This window comes from Neovison vison, chromosome 6, assembly GCF_020171115.1.
Source record: "Neovison vison isolate M4711 chromosome 6, ASM_NN_V1, whole genome shotgun sequence".
NCBI classification, from domain to species: domain Eukaryota; kingdom Metazoa; phylum Chordata; class Mammalia; order Carnivora; family Mustelidae; genus Neogale; species Neogale vison.
In genome coordinates, this window is record NC_058096.1 from 1269555 (window position 1) to 1290903 (window position 21349).

The 21349-nt window shown below is 57.8% G+C and overlaps 1 protein-coding gene across 4 annotated transcripts in view; it reads right to left on the reverse strand.

Moving 5' to 3' along the window:
• Nucleotides 1-21349, reverse strand: part of ADARB1 (adenosine deaminase RNA specific B1) — a 132070-nt gene that overhangs the window by 40140 nt on the left and 70581 nt on the right. For 3 of the 4 annotated variants that reach the window (XM_044250796.1, XM_044250797.1, XM_044250799.1), the window contains exons 3-4: nucleotides 4924-4998; nucleotides 823-1757 (exon numbers count right to left, since the gene is read on the reverse strand). In XM_044250796.1, the coding sequence (XP_044106731.1) occupies nucleotides 823-1757; nucleotides 4924-4951 (963 nt within the window). In that variant the 5' untranslated portion in view covers nucleotides 4952-4998. The remainder of the gene's footprint in view (nucleotides 1-822; nucleotides 1758-4923; nucleotides 4999-21349) is intronic. The other variant, XM_044250798.1, reaches the window with a different exon arrangement.

Sequence of the window (21349 nt, forward strand, 5' to 3'; positions counted from 1 at the left end):
TCGATTTTCTCTCTAAAAAAAGTTTTTACCCTTACCCAGAAAACTGGATTTCCACGAAGAGAAGCGACACACAAAGGATTCTAGGGTGTAGAGTGCCAGCCACCTGCTATCCCCCACTTCGAGCTTCCCCTTTTGTGTGCAAGCCATGAGCCCGCCTGAAATTCTGTCTTTGTCCTGGTCTTACGGGGGGCCGTCCAAGCCCAAACAAGAGTGGACGCCTACCTCCGGCCAAGCAGCAGGGAGGCCCACATGGACCGCATCTAGGACATTCCAGGTACAGATTCCCAAGCACCGTGAGAGCCACTGGAGGGTCCCCTTCCATCCCTCACCCTCCGAGAGGGATCATGCCTGTCACGGAGCACCCCCCGGCCGGCCCCTCAGCCGTCAGCCCCGCTGGAGCTGGGAGACGCCCACTCCCACCCAGGCTAGGCTCTCAGCAGCTGACCGGCCGGCCTCTCTCCTGTGCTCAGGGTTCCCCGGGCAGACTTCGCAGGAAACCGCGGAGCTGCTCCTGTCACAGGCTGCTGCGGGACCTGGGTCCCTGCAAGGGAGGCCTGGGGGGAAGGGAGCCTCGGGCTGCCATGGGGCGCGGGGCAGGACTCGGCCTGGAGGCCGCCGACAGCGCTGCCCTGGTGGATGCTGGTGCACGCCCTGGTCCCGGACAGGCCGCCCAGCACGCGCCACCCGGGCAGGCAGGATGCCCGGAGCCAGACTTACCGGTGCCGTTCCAACGGGACATCAACAGGGACCAGGAGGAGGAGCCCTGTCTGAAAGCACTGTCAAGACATGGCCACCGTTTCCGGCAGCGGCGCGCGTCCTCACCTGCGGCAGGTGCAACTGCAGGCCCTCGCTGGGGATGGGCTGGCGAGACGGCGTTTGATCCAAGTGCAAGTTAAAAATGGTCGCCAGGGCGGACTGCGCGGCCCGGGCCTTGGCGAGCTTCTTGTTCCTGCCCGAGCCCTCGAAGAACTGGCCGTCCACCACCACGGACATGACGAAGCTCTTGGCGTGGCTCTCCCCGCTCTCCGACAGGAAGTCGTACTTCAGCCCGGGCCGCAGCTCGTTCAGGATCATCACGGGGTTCTTGCCGCTCGGCGGCGGGAACGGCGGGGGGCCGGGGAGGGGGGGCTGTGCGAGGCTCGCGGGCGCCGGGGACGCCGCCAAGCTCAGGTCCCCGCTGGAGCTGAAGGAGTCGTCCCCGTTGGAGCCCAGGTAGAAGGGCACCTCCGACCGGTCGGGGGTCTCGAAGCCGTTGAAGAGCGTGTCGGGGAAGTCGGCCTGGTCGGACGTGAAGTCCGTGTTGGTGGACAGGGTCCTCCCCATGGCCAGGTGCGCCTCGGAGGCGTTGGGGAACTGCACGAAAGACCGCAGGGCCTTCTCGGCGGCGTGCAGCTTGGCCTTCTTCTTGGTGGGGCCGGAGCCCTCGAACACCTGCCCGTTCACTTCCACGGACATGACGAACAAGGGCGCGTGCACGGGGCCCGTCTGTGAGAGCAGCGCGTACTGCAGGCCGGGCTTGATCTCGTTCAGCTGCATCAGGGCATTCTTCGGCAGCGCGGGCCCCGGCGGCCGCCTCCTCTTCTTCAGGCGGAACTTGGCGTGGCCGTTGCTGCCCTCCTCCAGGGGCCGCTTCCGGCTGGCGCCACCGCTGCCCCCGTTGGAGAGCGGGGCGCCCTCGCCGGGCCCGGGCGCGCTGCCGTCCTTGGGGGGCACGCTGTCCAGACCGCAGCTTTCCTTAACATCTGTGCTGCTCGAACCTGCGGTGCCCAGAAAGAGTAACTTACAACGCCTTCGTTGTAGGATCTTGTAAATGCAAAATTTATAGATTCCTTCGTCTCTCTTTGTAACTGGGTAAGTGATGTGTGCTTATCCCTCCTTCCCCGCGGGGCGTGCGGACAGCCACCTGTGCCACCCACGGACCACCGCCCGCCCCCACCGCTCGTCTGGATCACCAGCTGCTCTGCATTAAAAGGGGAATCTTGGAAACCACTTTCTCCTACAAGAATATTCTGAGTGTCTAGAGATGCGCTGTTCAAGCTTATCAAAGTGCGGGATGGTAACCGAATCCGAAAACCTCCCGTCAGCGCACACACACCCCCTCCTCCCCGATGTCCCTGCTCTGGGGCTCTTGGGCTCTCGGGCTCTGGACAGCAGCGCTTCCCATGGGGACAGGACTTCAAGCAGGCATTCTGAGCTCATCAGCGTTCAGGCTCTGAATATTCGCATCAGGTGCCGTGCCTTGATGTAGTCCTGAATCGATCTCAGGGGACACCTCTCGAGTCCTGGGAAGCGCTCTGGCTACTGGGGGGACCCTGAGGGGGCGGCTGCACTTCCAGTACGTGCTTCCACTCTTTCCACGCTGTGTGGGGACTGTTCCCCTGCGAACCCTTACTACACTCCACTACAGGGAAAAAATATGTAGAAAAAGACGTAAGACTGAAACTGCAAACGGCCTACAACTTCCTAACATTCTAAGTAAAGCCAGTGATTTTGTCTTCTTTTTTAAACAAATATTTGATGGACTTACAGAATAATTTGATTATTCTGCCTTTTAAGGACAGTTTCTGTTTACAATTAATAAGGATAATTTTAAAACTCTTAAAGTTCATGGCAAAATAAATATAATTTTAATTTCAAAAAGGGGAATAGGAAAGTATTCACTCTTCTCTGTAAGTTTATCAAGACTTAAAAAAGAAAACAACGGAGAAAAACCCCATGTTTTCCAGGTTCGTTTTTATAGGCTGCCTGCCAGGAGGCTAAACGGGACAGACAGTCTGGGCTGCTGGCCACCAAGTCCCAAAGTTCAAGTTCTTGGGCTTCCAGAGCTGAGATGCAAAGACTAACGCCCTGGAAACCACCGAGGGCGAGAGGAGGGAGCGGAGACGGCTCCCGACAATGGCAAGTCCCCGGGGCCCAGCACACACCACTTCTCCCAGTTAACAAAGCCGACGGAACGGACACTAAATTTTCATTTATAACATCCTCCAGCAAAAGCTCGCTAGGTTACTCCTTTCGGTGCTCAAAGGAAACAAAGGTTAAAGGGGCAGAGTGAGACAAAATTTAGATCCACAAGTGAGTAAGAGAAACACGCGCCGCCCGACCGCGTGCAGCTGGGCTGGTGCCAGAGGAGCGCCCAGCCCGAGGGTCGGGCCACGGCCGCGCGAGCACGTGAGCACACAATCACACACACAGCCTCGGACACAAAGGCCGGCCGCGCACGCACGGACACAGCCAGTACTGGCGCGACAGACAGACTTGAGATTGTCAGAAGAAGGTGCTTCCGGGGCCACAGACCACACAGATTCCGGGCTGTCATCTGCTTCGGGGCTCAGATACGGCCCCGCTTCCGCCCGATCGGAAGTGCTACTACGTAAAGGAAAACGACATTAGAGGGAGAAGAGGCCCCAGTGTCCCAGCTCTGAAACACACGGAGCGTGCTGCTCTATTTCACAGATGTGAACACAACCGTGATAAGCTCTTTCGTTGTCTCTGAAGCCCCAGAAGATCTAGGGCTGCCCGTCACCTCCAGCTCGGGAACCAGCATCCGTGTCTCCTGCAGAAGCACTCAGAACACTCCTTTATCTTGGAGAGTTACCACAGGGTCCACACACACACGCGATGTTTCCACCCAAACCCACGGCTGCCGCTGTGGAGGACAGCCCACGGGCCCGAGAAAAGGAGGCTTGGGGGACAGGTGCTCACATGTCCCCAAGTGGGGTTGCGCACGGGCAGAAGTGGCCACGGCGAGCGGAACTGACCTCCCGAGGAGGGACTGATGGGGACAGCAGCCTGCAGGAAGCAGGAGAGGCGGAGCTCGGGTGTCGCTGCTGAAAAGCAATTGCTCCCGCTTTCTCACGCCCCCGACCACCCAAGAGAGCACTTTCCGTGCGGCTCGTGTAACAGAGGCCCGGCCCGTGGCACATTCCCCACTGCAGAGCCCGTGGAGCAGCCTGTGGGGCAGCAGGCCCACGGTAAGGCCTCAGCGGGCCGGTTCTGGGTGAAGTCACAGGGAGCTGGACTGACCTCCGCTCTACTCACGGTGGCCACTCTCAATAAAAGGTCACTCGTCATTTCGACCTGCAGGTCTTCCTTGGGAGCCACCGAACACAGACAAGTGAGAATGTACACATGTACATATACCGAAAAAAATACTGTGTACATGTATCGCCAAATGTGCTCTGCTGTAATTTCCCCACCAAAAGCTCCCAACTTCTGTGGGAGCCTTTAAACCTTACGCAAACGCAGGCTATCTGGGAATAAAGATAAAACAGAGGACAGGCGTTCAGGGAACGTCTCACAGAGGACACCGCTGCGGGAGGGAAGCTGTGCGCCCCTGAGGCTCGCCAGCCGGCGCTCCAGAGAGGACAGCGTGGGACGCGGAACAGGCCGAACAGTGAGCTCCGGTCCACAGCACCCAAGGGCTCACGGAAGTCTGGAAACGAGATCGGCAGCCTCATGAGAGCTCCCTTCCCTCAAAGCATGAGAAGAATCCATCGTATTTACAGGGAAAATCTGGGTAGTGTTATCCTAGATGAGCAAGTATTTAAATTAATCTCAAAGGGTATTTTGGATTGGAACAGAAAATCCGGCCGCCCGTGGGAGACCAGGCTGTGATGTCTGATGAAGACGGGCAGCTCCGTGGCCAGCGCATCCGGAGGCCTGTATTTGCCTCCAGGGACACACACGGTGGCCCAGAGTGACAGACGGTCCCACACACGGCCGCAGGGAAATGCCCACACCAGGTACCAACACCTACTGTAGAGAACACATCAGAGACTTCAAACAGCCACCGTCACTGGTGTAGGAAATACTGGAGGAAAGAATCACTTTTCCCAAATTAGTCTCATTAGAAAGACTGACAAGAACACTAGGGTTCGAACGGAGAGCGAGCTACTTGGTGCCACACGATAGGCCGGGTCTTACTCGTGTTCTCTTCATCTTCTGTGTCCATGGCAAGGGCCTTCTGAGGGCTTCTTGACCGGCGGAGGTGGTTTCTGTCTGAAAGACAGCAAGGAAAGACTGTTCAGTGTGCCGTCACGTGAGCAGATGGCGCCAGCCTGCTCTGTGCTCCTTTACTACAAGCTGAAGAAGAAAGTCCCGAACAAGGATGGTTAGGTCTGCGGCCCGGGACGGGACATCTGCATGGTCAAGGACACCGAGTGACCGCCGCCCGGGGCTGCGCCGTCAGGAGGCGCCGGTAGGAAGGGACCGCCCCACGACTCCGGGGCCACTCCGAGGAGGGCGGCCCCGCGGCGGGGGCTGGGTCCCAGGGGACAGCGAGGACAAGGATGGGTCAGAGGGAGCTCTCCCACAGCGCGAACAAAGACGCGCCAGGTACACGCCGGTCCCCCCGCCGTTTGCTCGCTGCTCGCGGGGCTCTGGCCCAGGGCGTAAACTACAGACGCAAGCAGGAGCGCCGGGGTTGCACCGGGCGGCTCGCACCGGGCTGCTCTTCTTCACCCCGAAGGGGTCTCAAGGGGATGCAGCTGAAGAGCACAGGCCTATTCAAACCGGATCTAACCCCTGAGCAACCTGTAACTTCTAATCCTGTGGGCGGGGAAAGCACAGGAAGTCCTCCAAGAACAATTACTCCAAGGATCTAACTCTTAACAACGTAACCGTCTCCTCTTCCCAGACACTGTACTGAGGCATCATCCGTACATGTACATCATCCGGACCCATCACACTGAGAGCCAGGAAGAGAGCATGGCACATGTCGTAGCCACATTTGCTTTGTATACGAGCAAAATTGATCCCGTAAGTCACTGAGAGGCAATTCAGTTCCTTTAGGAAAATGGTGACTAAAATGCGCCCAATCGTTGCATGTTAGAAATCTCCTGTCTCTCTAAAACGCATGTAGTCTTCACAGCAATCATCTGTTAACGCTGTTGAATCTCAATGTACATGCACCAAATTTGTGGCTAAACGTTAAATAAGTTTCGATACAGAATCCTTCATTCAAGGGGCACCTGGGGGGCTCAGTTGGTTAAGCATCTGACTCCTGGTTTCGGCTCAAGTTGTGATCTCAGGGTCGTGAGATCGAGCCCCATGTGGGGGGGGGGTCCATGCTCCGTGGGGGGTCTGCTTGGGATTCGTCCCCCTACCCCTGCCCTGCCCCTGTTCTCTCTCTCAAATACATAAATGCATCTTTTTTTTTTTTTTGAATTTTAGAATTTTAAAGAATCCTTGGGGCACCTGGGTGGCTTAGTTGGTTAAGCATCTGCCTTCAGCTCAGGTCACGATCCTGGCGTCCCAGAATCAAGTCCCACATCGGGCTGGCTCCCTGCTCAGCGGGGAGTCTGCTTCTCCCTCTGACCCTCCCTCCTCTCAAATAAATAAAATCTTCTTTTAAAAAAAGATCCTTTAAGAAAGTCTTCTACATAGTTTTAAAAGCATTTTTACTTTATATTATTTTATCTTATTTTATTTTTTAAGCATTTTTATTTTATATTAGTTAATTACTTCAAGATACAGTTTCTGAAAATGTGCTACTTGCAAATCACACTGTGGATAGCACAAAACCTCCATAAATCAGCCGGGTTCTGCACTGAGACACCTGGGTGGCGCAGTCAGTCAAGCATCTGACTCTTGGTTTCGGCACGTCGTGAGTTCAGGGCCGTGGGGTCGAGTCCCGCGTCAGGCTCCGTGCTCAGCGGGGAGTCTGCTGCAGTCTCTCTTCCTCCTTCTGCCCCTCCCCACCGCGCTTGAGCCCGCTCTCTCTCTCTAAGAAGTAAGTGAATACTTAAAAAAAATATTATTTGAATAGCTGATTATATTAAGAAATTATTAGTCATCTTCAGTGTGGAAATAGTACTTAAATTTTACTGACACATACTTCAGTATTTCAAGATGAAATGAGAACATCGGAGATTTGTTCTTGTAAACTAACACGGCACGGCACGAGCAACGCAGATGCTGTGTGGGTGACACGGGGCTGAAGGCCGGTACGCTCACGCCGGCCGATGGGCACGTGGGTGTTCTTATGCGCTTCTGTATTTGCATGTGTTTTAATATTCCCATTATGGCAAGTTTTAATGAAAAAGTAACTCCCCTGAGTTCCAAAGTGGGAGGGAAGACACAGTCGCGAGTGCAGAAGTCCCACACGCCCTCAGTGAGACACAGGTGCTCTGGGGAGTCCCTCGCAGGACGACGGGGACACAGGTGCCAACGGGAGCCTGGGGGTCAGGTCAGCTGGGGCGCACCCTGAAGACGGGACGCGGGTGGCAGAGAGGCAAGCACAGAGCTGGTGTGAGACCGACCATCACAAAGCACTTCGGAGAAACCCAAACTCTTACAAATACAGCCAACATCAGAAGGGCTCCGAAGGGTGGAGGGAGGAAGGCCGACTAGCCGGGGACCAAGGAGAGCACGGCAGGGAGGGCCCCGCCTCTGCTTCTGCATCACCAGCCTGGGAGCCCAAGCAGCCCAGACGACACTGGGGATGGGCACAGACACAAACAAAACGAGAACTGTTCTTTCGGCCAAGGTCCAAGATAGGGAGCTGCCGGCTCCACGGGGAACGGGCGGAGTGGAAAGACCCCACTCGTCCTGGCCATGGTGCAGGGTCAGGGGTACACTCGCCGAGGTGCTGAGGGGCCCATCTCATCCCCACTGGGGCTGTCAGGAAACCACAGAAGAGGAGCAAACTTGCAAGCTGTTGGGGAACCGGACCCCCCCGGAGGGAGAGCGGCGTGAGGGAAGTCAGCTAGCACACAAGGTTTAGGTAAGATTCAGGTCCTGTAACATAGTATGTTCATGTTTCAATAAAAATCATTCCTCATACTGACAGCCACGAAGATCCCACACTGACTGAAAACATACAACCAGGAGATGCTGTTCAGAGATGTCAGACTCGCTGGAGGAAGACTTCCAAGCAGCCATCGTAACGTACTTACTAGACAGCTTGAGTCCCCGGGACGGTGTGGAATTGGTGTGGGACAGACAAGCAGGTCACGGTGAGCAGGAGGAAGGACCTACGGAGAAGCTCTCGCCAGCACACCCGGGTGGGTCAGCGCGGAAAGGACAGACAGCCGTGTCAGTAAGTACGCTGGAGCGGTGCGCCCACTCCCCACACGGCAGGCCACCTGCAGCGGGCCAGGGGCTTCAACGTAAAACACAAACCGTAACACCTTTAGGAAATTCATAGGAGAAAACCCTCCGGATCTAGGACGAAGCAAAGACTTTGCAGACTCTTTTGCAGATCAAAAGCGTGATCTGTGACAGGAAAGACTGATAAAGGGGACCTCATCGAAATGAAACACTTCTGCTTAAGACCCTACTGAAAAGATGAAAAGACAAGCCACAGACATGGAGAAAATCTCTGGAAGCCACATAGCCAACCAACACCCTACGCGAGAAATTCTCAAAGCCAGACAATAAAACAGGCCAACCAGAAACTGGGCAGAAGACATGAAGAGCGATGTCACCAACGAGGGCGCACAGACGGCCAATGAGCCCCTGAGACGGTGCCGGACGCCATCGCCCCCAGGGAGACGCGCCTCAGGCCACATGCGGCTCCAGCACACACCCGTGAGGACGGCTACGAGGGAAAACCGCGGCCACCCCCCACACACACTGGCAAGGATGCGCAGAAGCGGGTCCCACACTCGGCTGGCGGGAACCTAGCAGGTGCAGCCGCCCCGGAGAACGGTCTCGTGGTGTCTTAAAGACGGAACATGCGCATTCATTCAGAGAAATGAAGACATGGTCACATAGAGAACGGGTACAGGGGGACGCCTGGTGGGTTCTGTGGAGCGTGTGACTCTTGATCTCGGGGTTGTGAGTTCAAGCCCCACGTTGGGGGTAGAGAGGACCTGAGAAATTTTTATATACGTACGTGCGTGCTCAGAGCCGCTCGATTCACAGTAACCCCAAACTGGGAAAACCCAGGGGCCCCTCAACAGCTGACCGATGCACTACAATACGGTCCATCCACAGCACGGAACACCGTGTGGCAATAAAAAGGAACAGACTGTTGATACACAACCACCTGGGTAGATTCCCAGAGAATGAGAATGCGTGGAAAACCCCGATCTCATGGTCCGTTGTATGGACCTGTGTGCAGCCCACGATGCGCACTACTGCGGAAATGAGAAAACTGCAGATGGAGAACAGGTCGGGGCCACCAGGGCTCGGGAAGAGGTGGCTGTGGCTATAAAAGGGCAGCAGGAGGGACCCCTGCAGCGCTAGAATGTTCTGGATCTTGACTGTATGGAGGTCAACATCCTTGTTGTAACAGTGCTCTGTGGAAAGCAAGCAGGGCTCTCGTGTTATTTCTAACGCTGCCTGTGAACTGTCGTGATCCCAAATGAGAAGTTAAGTTAGATGTAGACACAGGCACACGCGATCATTAACCAATAACTGGTCCGCAGAGAGGGCCGGCTTCCCTGCAGGTCCGGCGCCAGGAAGATGGCATGTGCAGTGATGGGGAGGGTGAGTCTGCGCCACGGGACAGGCTTGGCCCTCGTGGAGTTCACCTGACTTGGGGAGCTCACCTCGTTGACCTGCTCCCACATACTAAAATTTTAAAAACGGACACAGAAAACGTCTCACAGTAGAAAATAATCAGGCTATGCACAGTGGTAAGTAGGTACGTGCATATTAGGAACAGACGCCAGAAATCTCCTGCGGAGCAGAAGCCAACATTTCCAGCACCTACAGATGCCAACTCTGGTACCGAAGGTTATAAAACAAACCAAAATAATAAATGCAAGCACTGCAGGGCATTTCACAGAACCATTTTTCTTTCATTCGCAAAAGCACTTCTTATGGCCTGAACGATAAACAAGAAAGAATTAAAACCCCGTAAAAAAACCGCATCTCGAACAAAATTCCAAAAATGGCCAGTTAAAGAATAGCTTTCTTTGACAGCAATATTCAAATGATCTCCCTAATGCACAGGAAGTAAGCTAAACTGGGGGGCACTGAAGTGTGAAAAGACCCTTCAAGTTGGCATCCAAAGACCGGGTTGAAGTGGGTCCAGGTACAAGTGCAGCCTCCCTTTGTTTGGCAGCACGAGGCGAGCGGGATCCAGAGTTTATGTGGAAAAAGGAACAGTCTGAACAGTCGTGCAGCGAGGAGGCCGGGCTAGCCCTCCCGGGCTGGACCTGACGGAACGCCAGCGCCCAGGACGACACGCGCGGTTCAGGCGGACCGCCAGGGGGGTGGCCGCGAAGCCGCGGCGGCAGCGAGCACACTCGGAAGTCCGCGGCGAGGCCGGGGAGGTGGCCCGCGTCAGGGACGGGCACTTCCTGACAAACCGGACTGGACGCTGGGTGCCCGCGCACAACAACCGACTTCTAACAACACAAGTCAGCCGGCCATGTGCTCGTCCCCAGGTGGACGCGCTATTATCCACACCTTCGTAGACGCTCATGTTGTAAGACCGCGTGGCCGGGCAGCGCCTCCTCTCGCAAGACGGTGAAGCTGCGTTCACCCCTACCCTTTCACGCCCTCCCTCTGCCTCAGTGAAAAAAGATATTCTGGAATGAAATATAAAGACATGACTTACTTGTACTGAAAATGTGTCAGAACTTGAATATATTCTATCGTGCTGCTGGAAATTCTATCATTAGGAATTCACTAAAAACGTATAGATTAAAAAGTGTTTAAAGGGGGCCTGGGTGCCTCAGTGGGTTAAGCCACTGCCTTCGGCTCAGGTCATGATCTCAGGGTCCGGGAATCGAGTCCCGCATCGGGCTCTCTGCCCAGCAGGGAGCCTGCTTCCCCCTCTCTCTCTCTCTCTGCCTACTTGTGATCTCTGTCAAATAAATAAATAAAATCTTTTTAAAAAATAAAAAGTATTTAAAACAAGCAGTAAACTTGGTTAAGATTACTAGCAATTATTACTAGGTTTTATCCATTTTATTCTCAAAACAGAATGGCTGTAAGAAAAGTTTTACTTATTATTTGCAGCTGCTACGGGTTTTATCTTTAACAGCCATACACAGCAAATTTTTAAACACAGAAATGTTAAGATGGAGATGATTTGTGTTGATACTTTACTGCAAATCAAGCAACTTGCTAAAGTCTAGATTAATTTTTTAGCCATAGCAAAAATGCCAAGTGATGATTTGACTATTTAACAAAAGTAACTGTAATATATAATTCTTATATCATTTGAAAGAAAATAATCTGAAATTCAACAACTTAATCCAGCACCTTTAGAGAATAAACCTCATGATTTATATTTTGCTTTCACCATTATATGAACAAAATAATATCCTTGGAGAAGGAACAGACAAATAGAGCAATGGGACAGCACAGAGCGCCCAGAAACACAGCCACACACACACTGCCCAAGGCACAAGGCCACCCTTGTCTTTAACAAGTGGGGCAGGAACAACGGCACGTCCACACGCAAAAAGTGATTCCAGACACAGACCTCACGCTCCTGACGATTCACTCACCGTGGATCGCAGACTCAATGCAGAATGAGAAACGATCAAACTTCGAGAAGACAACACGGGAGAAATCCTGGGGGACCCTGCAGAGGGGGTGACTTTTCACACACAGCACCAAAGGCACAATCCGAGAAAGAGAGGACGGGTGAGCTGGACTTTGTTAACACGTCGACCTGTGTTCTGTGAAAGACCGTGTCAGGAGAGTGAGAAGACAAGCCACGGCCTGGGAGGAAGCATTTGCCAACGACACCTCCGATACAGGACAGTGATCTGTAATATATAAAGAGCTCTGGAAACTCAACAATGAAACAAATGACCTTTTAGAAATAGACAAAGGACCTGAACAGAGAAGACACACAGACGGCCAATGAGTAAAGCTGCCCCACGTCCCAGGTCGCCGGGGGATGAAACTCAAACAGCGGCGACTCCCCTGCACACCTCCGCGAGCGGCCACGGTCTGGCGAGGACGGGAGCGCCCGGAGCACCCGGTCACGGCTGCGGGGAAAGCAGGCGGTGCCGCCACCTCGGAAGGAGGTTTGGTGGTTTCTCCCAAGACGAAACCTGCTCTTCCCATCCGACCCGGCGACCGCACTCCCTGAGGTCCCCCCACGGCGGGCGGGAACACACGCCCCCACGGAAACCCGCACACGAGGGCGGCGGCGGCTCCGTGCACGAGAGGACATGAGCCATCCCGCCATGAGGGGACATTGGAGGGACCGTGAGTGCGTGTCACCGAGTGACAGGAGCCGGTCTGAGACGGCTGCGGCCCGTGTGACCCCAGCGACAGGACTCTCTGGCGAAGGCACTGTTGTGGGGCTCGTGACGGGTCGTGTTGCAGGGGCGGGGGAGGAGGGTGGTGGGGATGAATGAGTAGACCACAGAGGCTTTTTAAGGCCGTGAAAAGAAGGTGTGTGGCACTGGAGGGGTGGCTGCGACTGTCCCACATGTGTGCAAAGGTGGTAATGGTGTGTGAGTGCAGCCTTATCCGCCGTGACACACACACCACCCCGGGGGCAGAGAGACACGGGCGGTCTCCCCCGTTCCGCTAGGAACCTAACATGCTCTAAAACACGAAGTCCTCGTTTTTGAAGACAGCACCAATGCACACGGACACTCGCGATGCTGTGGGGAATGCTGATGAGAAGCACATCCACTGAGCCGGCGGAGCCCAGGGCCGGGAGGGCGGCCGGCAGCAAGCGCGCACGTGGAGTTAGTGGGCTCGTGTGCGCGTCCAGGTCGCCAGCAGCTGGTGCACAAACCAGCAGGAGCGAACACTACAGACAACTCATCCTTCGCCATCTGACGAATGCAGAAGCTGGCGCAGTGCTGAGCTGTGGGTCCGGACCCCCTCAGGAAGGACCTGCAGGCTGAGCGCAGGGGCACGCGGACGCAGAGCTGGCAGGGACAGCGCTGGGGAGGGTGGGGCACAGGAGACCCGGCTCCCAGGAGACCTGCCAGGGCCTCTGGCATCTTCTGGATGGGCTGCAGGTCTGGTAGTGATCCCATCAGTGCAAGTGTGTGTGTGAGCCTGTGCCCTCGCTTGCCCTACCAGCTCCCGCACGCGCGCAGAAGGAGCTCCAAGCCACCAGCCCCCGGCCTCTGTGTGGCCATGCTCCCCAGGCATCTGGGGCCGGGCCCCGTGCGACCTGCCTATGACGTGGCCACGCGCCCACACGGGAGCCGGCCTCTTCTCCAGGTGACCGGGAAGTCCTCCCACGCACAAGCATGGCACTTAGAACCACACCCCCAGGCTTCCCCACAGCCCCCAGGAGCCGGGAGGCCGCCTCCCCCGGCACAGGGAACCTCCCTGGCCCTGCTGGCACTATGCCCGACCTAGGGCCTTCCTCAGCGCTCTCCCAACTACTCTTCTGCCTGGGGCCCTGTGCTCTTGGGTCACTGGGCCTGCCGTGCTCCCCCCAACTCCCTCCACCCCGTCAGTGCAGGCTGCCCCTCGTGGGAGGTTCGGCCACTGTCCTACCCAGGGCGCCCCCCACCTCCCTCCACTCACTGAGGCTTACGATGCGCGGCCTCCCCTGCTTCTCACCAGTCTCCCCCTCGCCCCCACCGGGCCTCCGGACCGCCTTGCCTCTGGTTGCCCAGCCCCTGCCCGTGCCTGCAGGGACAGGCCCGACAGCCAGGCCGAGCTCCTCCAGCTCCAGCTGCGTCTCCGAAGCCCTGGGTCTGCGCCACACAGGCCTTGCGTCTGCTCAGACAACCTGCACAGGCTCTCAGCTGCGTAGGTGTCCCTGCCTCCAGCGCCTGCCCCCAGCCCAGAGTCTCGACTTGCTGCCACAGCTGTTTTCCCCAAAATAAGCTGCACTGTGCTCCGAGAACCACACACACCCAGGAGCCCCCCCCCCCCGACCGTGGGACAGGAGCACGGGGTGCTGGCTGATCCCAGCTTCCGTTCCCTTCAGAGCCGCTGCTCTAATGAGGGCATGTGGTCATCTGTGCCGGAAGGAAAGGCGCAGGATTCTACCCATTTTTCCCAATTTATAATTTTTACTGAAATGTGCCAACTAGATGTCAACTTGTGCAAAGACAGAGAAGCTACTGTTAACAATCCAGACCTCATTAGAGCCCACACAGCCCGAGCCGCTGAGCCGGGCCCGACTCGGCGTGGTGGCACCGGGAGAGGAGCTGCCCCGCCCGGGTGCCCTGAGCAGAAACCAGGCCAGCAACAAGCCGGCGGACACAAAGCAGACAGTAAGGGTGCGCACAGCCATGTCCAGATCAGAGTCCCCGAGTTCCAACATGCATCTGCTTACCGGCTTCCACTCACCAATAAGCGGCCACTGTCTCGGGTTTCCTGACACGGCCAAGAGCCTGCCCCCGGCACGCCGACTTCCGCTCCCAGGTGCGCTCTTCCCTCCACGGTGGCACAGCCCTGGGCTCGCGACAGCTGGAGCTAGGGGAGCCGCGGGCCTCGGAAGCCCCGGCCGGGGCTCTGGCTGCCCAACCGCGACGAGGCCGCACCTCCCCCTGAGCGCTCCTCTCGGGGAAGACCCCTCCCTCCCACCAGGCCTCAGAGCCCACGGTCCCTGCTTGCGACCCCCCGTCGGGCGGCGCTCAGCCAAAGCGCTGCTTGCCGTGGAGGACGGGCGTCCCCCTGGGGAGTCCCCAGCCCTCGGACCACATCTCGACGGCCGCCTGTGGCTCTCTGAGCAGCTGTCTGTGAAACGCGTCTACGATGAAACACACCCCCTTGCCCCTCGAGTCCTTAAACCCGAAGCAGCTGCAGCGTGGTCCCCGTGGGCGTGAGAGGAGAAATGTCTTCCCGGCAGCCACGACTTCGCTCTTAGATGGGCCGTCAAGGCCTTGCGGGAGGACAAGCTTCCCAGAACCCACTTGCTCGTGGCCTGCAGGACGCCACTCGCTGGGGTGACCGGCCCCCGTGCCTGTTTCAAGTTTCAGCTCTGCGGCCTCAGGCCAGGGTCTGCTGTGACCCGCACAGCCCGCGGCCTGCACGCGGCGAGCCCCTGAGCCCCGCCGGCGGCATCCAGACGCGGCAGCATCTGGACGCGGCGGCACGGCCAGGCCCTCCCCCTCCTGCTCGTCCCCGTGCCGGCGCCCGAGGCTGCTGCTGGTGACTCGCACCACGGGAGACAGACGGTCACCGAAACACCAGATACCGCGACAACAGCCGACAAACGCAGGGGATGATTCTGTCTGTGCCACAAGTCCCACGGCAGACGGGAGAAACCTCGATTACTGGCAATCTCTGGGGAACCAAGAAATGTATTTTCAAAGTCACATCCCAACTTGACCTTCCCAGAGCAGCCCTGAACTCCGCGTCTGACACCTCAGTGATCGCCAGGCCAGAGGGGGTGAGACCAGAGCCAGGCGGACGCCAGCCCCAACTAAGACACCAGCGGCCAACAAAACCCATTCTTCCTTGTGATGAAAGCCCTAACATTAGGTGTTGGAGGCCCACCCAGACAGACTTCCTGCCAACCCGGGTTCTAGACACATGAACTCTCGATTCTCCCCCTTCCAGGTAACCAGTTCCCTAGGCTGAGCGCTGGGGAAGCCGCACAGAGCGGAGCAGCTGGGTCAGCAAGCGGCCACGGTCAGCGAGCCCACACCGCCCGGCACCACCGCCACGTCGGAGGAAGCGAGTGGGTACACTGCGGCGCCCGCAAACACAGAACACCGAGGCAACTTGCTCTGGGGTTCCGACAGCCGAGCCCCTGTGCTCCCCAGCCCCGGCCCCTCGGCCAGCAGCTGGTGGGTATGGCAGCCAGCTCCGGCGGGCCGGCGCCTCCCGGAAAAGCTGACCTCTCCACCCGCTCTAGCCGAGTCCCCTGGACACGTGGCCGTGCATCTCCCTGCACACCCAGGCACTCGGAGCCCCCGGGCCAGAAGGCAACACCTTTTCGATGAGCTGACCTGAAGCCTCAGTGACCTCCCTGTGCCAGCCTACCTGAAAGTCAGACGCGCGTCTCCCCGGCCCTCTCTCAGGGACCTGCTACAGTCAGTGACGCGAGGACGGACACCTGATTTAAGGAAAGGTACGCGACAGAACAGAGCTTACAAAAGGACAAACGTGGACGGGCTCTCATAAGCTTTCCAGTTCCGCCTCGTTCGCCGTGAGCCCAGGAAGACGTCCGCTGCCAACCGGTCAGGGAGCATGAAAGGCACAGGCTGGCTGAGCTACAGGGAAGCGGTCCCCCACAAAGGCCAAGGCCGCGCCTGCTGCAGGAGGCTCCGGCCTTCTCCATGTTGGCGGCCCGAGAGCAGAACCCTCCGAGGATTCAGCAAGACTGGGCGGGAGCGAGCCGGGGCCGTAAGAAATGCTTCGAGCACCGGAGTCGGGAGGGGTCTGCGAGAGGGTGCTGACCTCCCAGGGGCTGCTGGGAGGGCCCACGGCACAGTCGGCGTCCCTGGGCTCCCACCGTAACGACACGACACAAAGGCTCAAGCGCCACGAGCCTTCGCCCTCGGAGCCCGGTTCTAACAACTGGAGGAAACTATTAAGACTTACCCTTATAGTCAAAGATTTAGTTACAAGAATTACTGCCTTTGCTTTTTTATAAAGTTCATTCTGCGTCTGTACTTCCTAATTCCTGCCATAAACATTGCTTCTATAATGAGAAAAGCAGAATTTTTATTCTAGGCCGACCTTCTACACACACGGGCGCGCGGCTTCCTCCACAGACTCTGAAAGTGGGCCAGGACGCGGCAGACCCCATCCGAAGCCAGCAGGGACGACCCGCGGCCGCCGCCGACAGACACATGCCCTTCCCGCTGGTGCTCGGCAGAGAGCGGACGCCCGCGGACTTCAGCATCATGTCAGAGCTCAGAGGGACAGGGCAGAGCTGAGCTACGGGCAGAACAGGACCTGCTCGGGAGAGGACAAGCCGATGGGCCGTGGGACCGCCGGGGAAGGAGCGACCACTCTGGCTACCTGGGGGCACAGCGGGGACGGCTGCTCAGCGACCTTGGGCCGGCCGCCCAGCTCCCCAGGAGCCTCTGTCAAATGATGTCACTAGTACAGGGACCGAAGGATTCTAAACCCTGAACAACGCCGTAAGTCCGAGGCACCTACTGCATTCAGTATCGCCGTTACACACACGATGCTAGACGCGCCGATTCCACTCCTCGCAGACCCACAGAAACGAGTTTGCCCAAGATTAGATTTTGTGGCTGGTGAGGCCCCCAGCAAACCCTTCAGACGGTCGCCGGCTCTCACACTGCCCTCGCCACGTCAGCTGGGGCCCTAGAGGACAAGCAAGAACCCCGGGACGGAGCCGGCGGCTGGGGGATGATGGCCCCCTCAGAACACGCTGGGCCAGCGGGCATAAGCGCGCCGGGCAAGACCTCCCCGGCGGTGGTGCCAGGCTACCTGCCCCGGGCGGGCCGTGTGACGTGGCGGGCAAAGACACGGTGTATCGCCCTGGGCCGCCGCCGCACTCTCCATGCTGTGGCTATGCTTCCAGGCCTGGCCACGTGGCCTCCTGAGTGCTTGCCCGAGTTCTTGCCCATCTTTCTCTGCAGGACCAGGGTGGCGGTGACCCCCAGGGTGACTCCGGAACCTTCTGTCAAAGAAGGAAAGAGGCCTGAGTCCCTGAGTGGGCCAGCTGTGTCTGAGCACTGGGCTGGCCCGTCCCACGGTCAGTGCCTCCAGCCACACCCCTCACGCGCACGTGCGTGTGTGTGCACGCTCACGCACACAGACCTCCGAGCCCTCCCCCGCCCTTGGCTGCCTCTCCTGCTCCTCAACGCGGCGAGACAACCTCAGGGAGGGCACACGCCTGGCTGAAGCCGGATTCCAGAACCACAAAGTCACATCTCCGGCTCAGAACCAGGAGGAGGGGAAGAGAAACCTTCCCAAAGCACTGTTCTTACCACCGTTCTTTGTCCTTCAAGACGGACACACAGTCACACTGCACTTGGAGTCCTGTCTGCTCTGTTACCACAGCCTCACTAAAACCCTGGTTATTTGAAAAATACGCTTCATTTTCTGGAATCAAAGGAAAAGCAGACAAGAAGGCGCACGAAGAGTAATAACGAAGCGAGGAAGGCGCACGGTCGAGATCCCATGCCCGTCCCACAGTATTCCGAGAACAACCTCACATATCTTACCCTGGGTTTTCCTTTACAGTGTCTGCCGCCAGCCCGGCGCGGCTCTATCTCCGAATGTCTCCGCTAGCCGAAGCAGCCCCTTCCAGCGAGTGGGGCCCCCTCGTGTGCTGGGAAGCCCCTCAGCGTGAAGGCCATGAGACACTCCGGACGTCTGGCACAGCAGGTTCAGGAAACCCGGGCCTTCGATACATCACTGCTGCTCACTGGCGGGGGCGGGGCTCAGTGGCGGTCCTGCCACGTGTCCTTCCCTGGCAGGCACGGGGACTGCCACTCTGACCGGAGACTGGAAGGTCCGTCCCTTCCTCCCTGGTACAGAGCCGAGCAGCCTCCATCACACGTCCGCCCTCGTCATCCACCATGGCCCATTCCAGAGCAGACCCCAAGCCTTAACACCGGGCTGTCCTTCTGCCACCGCCGCCCTGGCTCCGACACCTGCCCTGTGCGTACCCAAATCCCCAGCGCCAGCACACAAGGCTCTAACGGGCGCCCGCCGGATGGATGGACAGACGGACGGACGGACGGACGGATGGGTGGGTGGTATGGAGAGAAGGAAGGAAGGTTGGATGGACAGACAGAGGGACGCACAGAGAGATGAGGGGTGAGTGAGGAGACGCGTGGATGAACAGGCGGATGAACGGGTGGGTCGACGGATGGCTGAGGTGGGAAGATGGCTGACGGACAGACAGACGGGGACAGACGGGTGAGCCGACGGACGGACGGACGGGCAGACGATGGGTGGGTCGGTGATGAACGGGTGGATGAGTGAACAGGTGTGAAGACGGATGGATGAACCGACAGACGGACGGACGGATGAACATTTGGGAAGGTGGGTGGGTCACGGGTGAGTAGATGGACGGACGGATGGACGGTAGATGGGCGGATGGATGGAGGGACGAGCATGTGAGCAGACTGGTGGACGGGCAGACGGACCACCCGACGGGCACACGGACGGCTGACGGGGTAGACGAGTGGTGAATGGGCGGATGCTGGACGGACAGACGGGTGAACAAATGCCTCCCACCCTGCGTCTCGAGCTGCCAAGTGCTTTGCACCTTATGGAGAGGCACGTTCCCAGCAAGGTGAAGCCAGGGCTGCCGCGAGGGAAGGGACCTGCTCGCTCCTCGGGTCCCGCGGGCATCGGCCCACAGCCGGCGGCATCTCCTCGCTCTGCGAAGGACCGAGGGCAGGGAGACCTCCGTGCCGTCCTCCAACAGTGCTCAGGAAGCACACCTCTACGGGTCTGCGTCTCCGCGGCTACACAAGGTGCCCAAACCCCGCTTCCTCTTCCACCCTGGGACGTGGGAGGGCCCAGCCCCAGACCCGCACGGTGCAGAGCTGCGGCCCGTGTGACAGGGGTCGTCAGATGGCCTGCGCCCAGGTAGGGGGTTCTCACACCTGAGACAAAAGGCTCCCCGAGAAAGCCTTTGATCCGGAACACAGAGCTCGTTCACACAATGATGGGGGGAAGGGGCTCTGGGTCTCCCCCCCGACCCCCCGCCCCAACGTGTCTTTACTCAGCAGCTGTGCCAGCCCTGGAAAGAAGGCAGCAGATGCCGTCACAGGGCTGGCCAGGGCCCAGGGAGGGTGGTACGCAGCACCTGCCTGTCCCAGCAGCATCTGCTTTACGGGGGGCCTGGTCAGCACTTGAGCTGCACGTGGTTCCCTTCCAGCCGTAACTTCTGACGGCTCATCTAACCACCGGAGCCTCACCCAGTCAACAGCCCATGCCCTGCCCTAGAGGAGGTAGTAACTCCGTGGGTCATTGAGAAGCCACGAAAAATCCCTGAAATCTTAGCATCCCTGAAGCCAACAAGTAACCCGCTGCTGGTGTTCTCAAAAAAATAATTCCATTGGAAAAAGCTGGGCCTGGAGCCTGCTTGAGATGTTCTCTCTGCCCCTCCCTCTGCCCCTCCCCTGCCTCTCTAAAAAAAATGTTGAAAAAGCTCACCTTATACCAGTCTTAGGAAAAATTCAACACACATGATTCGGAACATCTTAAAATTATGTAATACTAAGAGACGATGCCGTACATCCTGTAAAACTTGGTTCATGTGGTATAAATGGAATGGCCAAGCTTAAAAATACTGGTTTTTATTTTTTCAAGATTTACTCATTTATTTTGAGAGAGCGAGAGCGAGCGAGCACACGGGAGCAGGAGAAAGGGCAGAGGGACAGTCTCCAGCGGATTTAGACCTCCCACCAGGCATGAAGCCTGACACGGGCTCGATCTCAGGTCCCGGAGATCGTGACCTGAGCTGAACCCCAGAGTCCAACCCTCGCCGGATGGTCGCCCAGCGCCGAGACCGATCACTTTGAACGGCAGAAGGGCGGCCACCACACGACCCGCCGCTCGGCGCCAGTCACAGCAAATCTGCGCCCACAGGAGCGCCCGGCGAACGCGGCTCGGCCGATCCCGCGGCTGCAGTGCCGTACCCTGTGGCGCGCTCGGTCTCCCAGGACGCCGGCTGACGGCGCAGCCTATTTGGGGGTGACTGTTCTACTGAAGAAGGTGGTTCTAGAATGCATGAAGGAAGCATTTTCACAAACCGTTTGAATTACAGCAAGTTCCCCCCCAAAACCATTATTCCTGTAGTTTTCAGTATTTTCCCCAAACTAAATGTTTAGTGATGAAGGGCCATAGAAAAAACAGCGGCCAGCCTAAATTTAGGGCATTTGATCAAAAGTTCTTGCAGTTTCTGCTTTTTGTCTTTGTCCCCCTTCTCCATGGCTCGAGTTAAGGATATTCAGCTTCTGATGCTTAACTCGGGAACAAAGAGCAACACCGCAGCCTGAGGCAGGGTCTGTGACAGCCACACTGAAGACACGCGTCCCCCGGGACGGCGCCGTGTGTCCCGGAGGCACACGGAGGCACGGCACCCCCGAAGTCGGCAGATCGCAAAGCCCTCACTGCGCCCAGGCACAGAGCTCTGCGGGACCCATCTCCGCATCTCCGTAGACTCAGCAGGATGCTGTCATCTCAGATCGCTGCTCCAAAATCGGTTTCTTCTTCTCTTCCCGGGGAGGCCTCACTGAAAACCGGCTCACCTCACTCCCTGAAGGGCCGATGTCTCTGCCACAAAACAGCCCCAGGGTGAAGGGGCAGTGACAGCTGGGTCCTGGCCCTACCCGTGGGTGGCAGGAAGGAGACGGCCGGAGAGAGAGGCTCCCTGGACAGCAGGCGATTCCCTCGCCAGAAGCCTCTTTACCCCGAAAACACACTGTCAGGTGGCTCGGAGCACACGAGGACGGCACCCCCTCAACACCCGTCACGGCAACGACGCGCCCCACGCCAGTGCGGTGTGATCTTTACAGCCAAGGACAATGTTTAGGTCTGGTGTCAAGAAAGATACAGAGATTTTCAA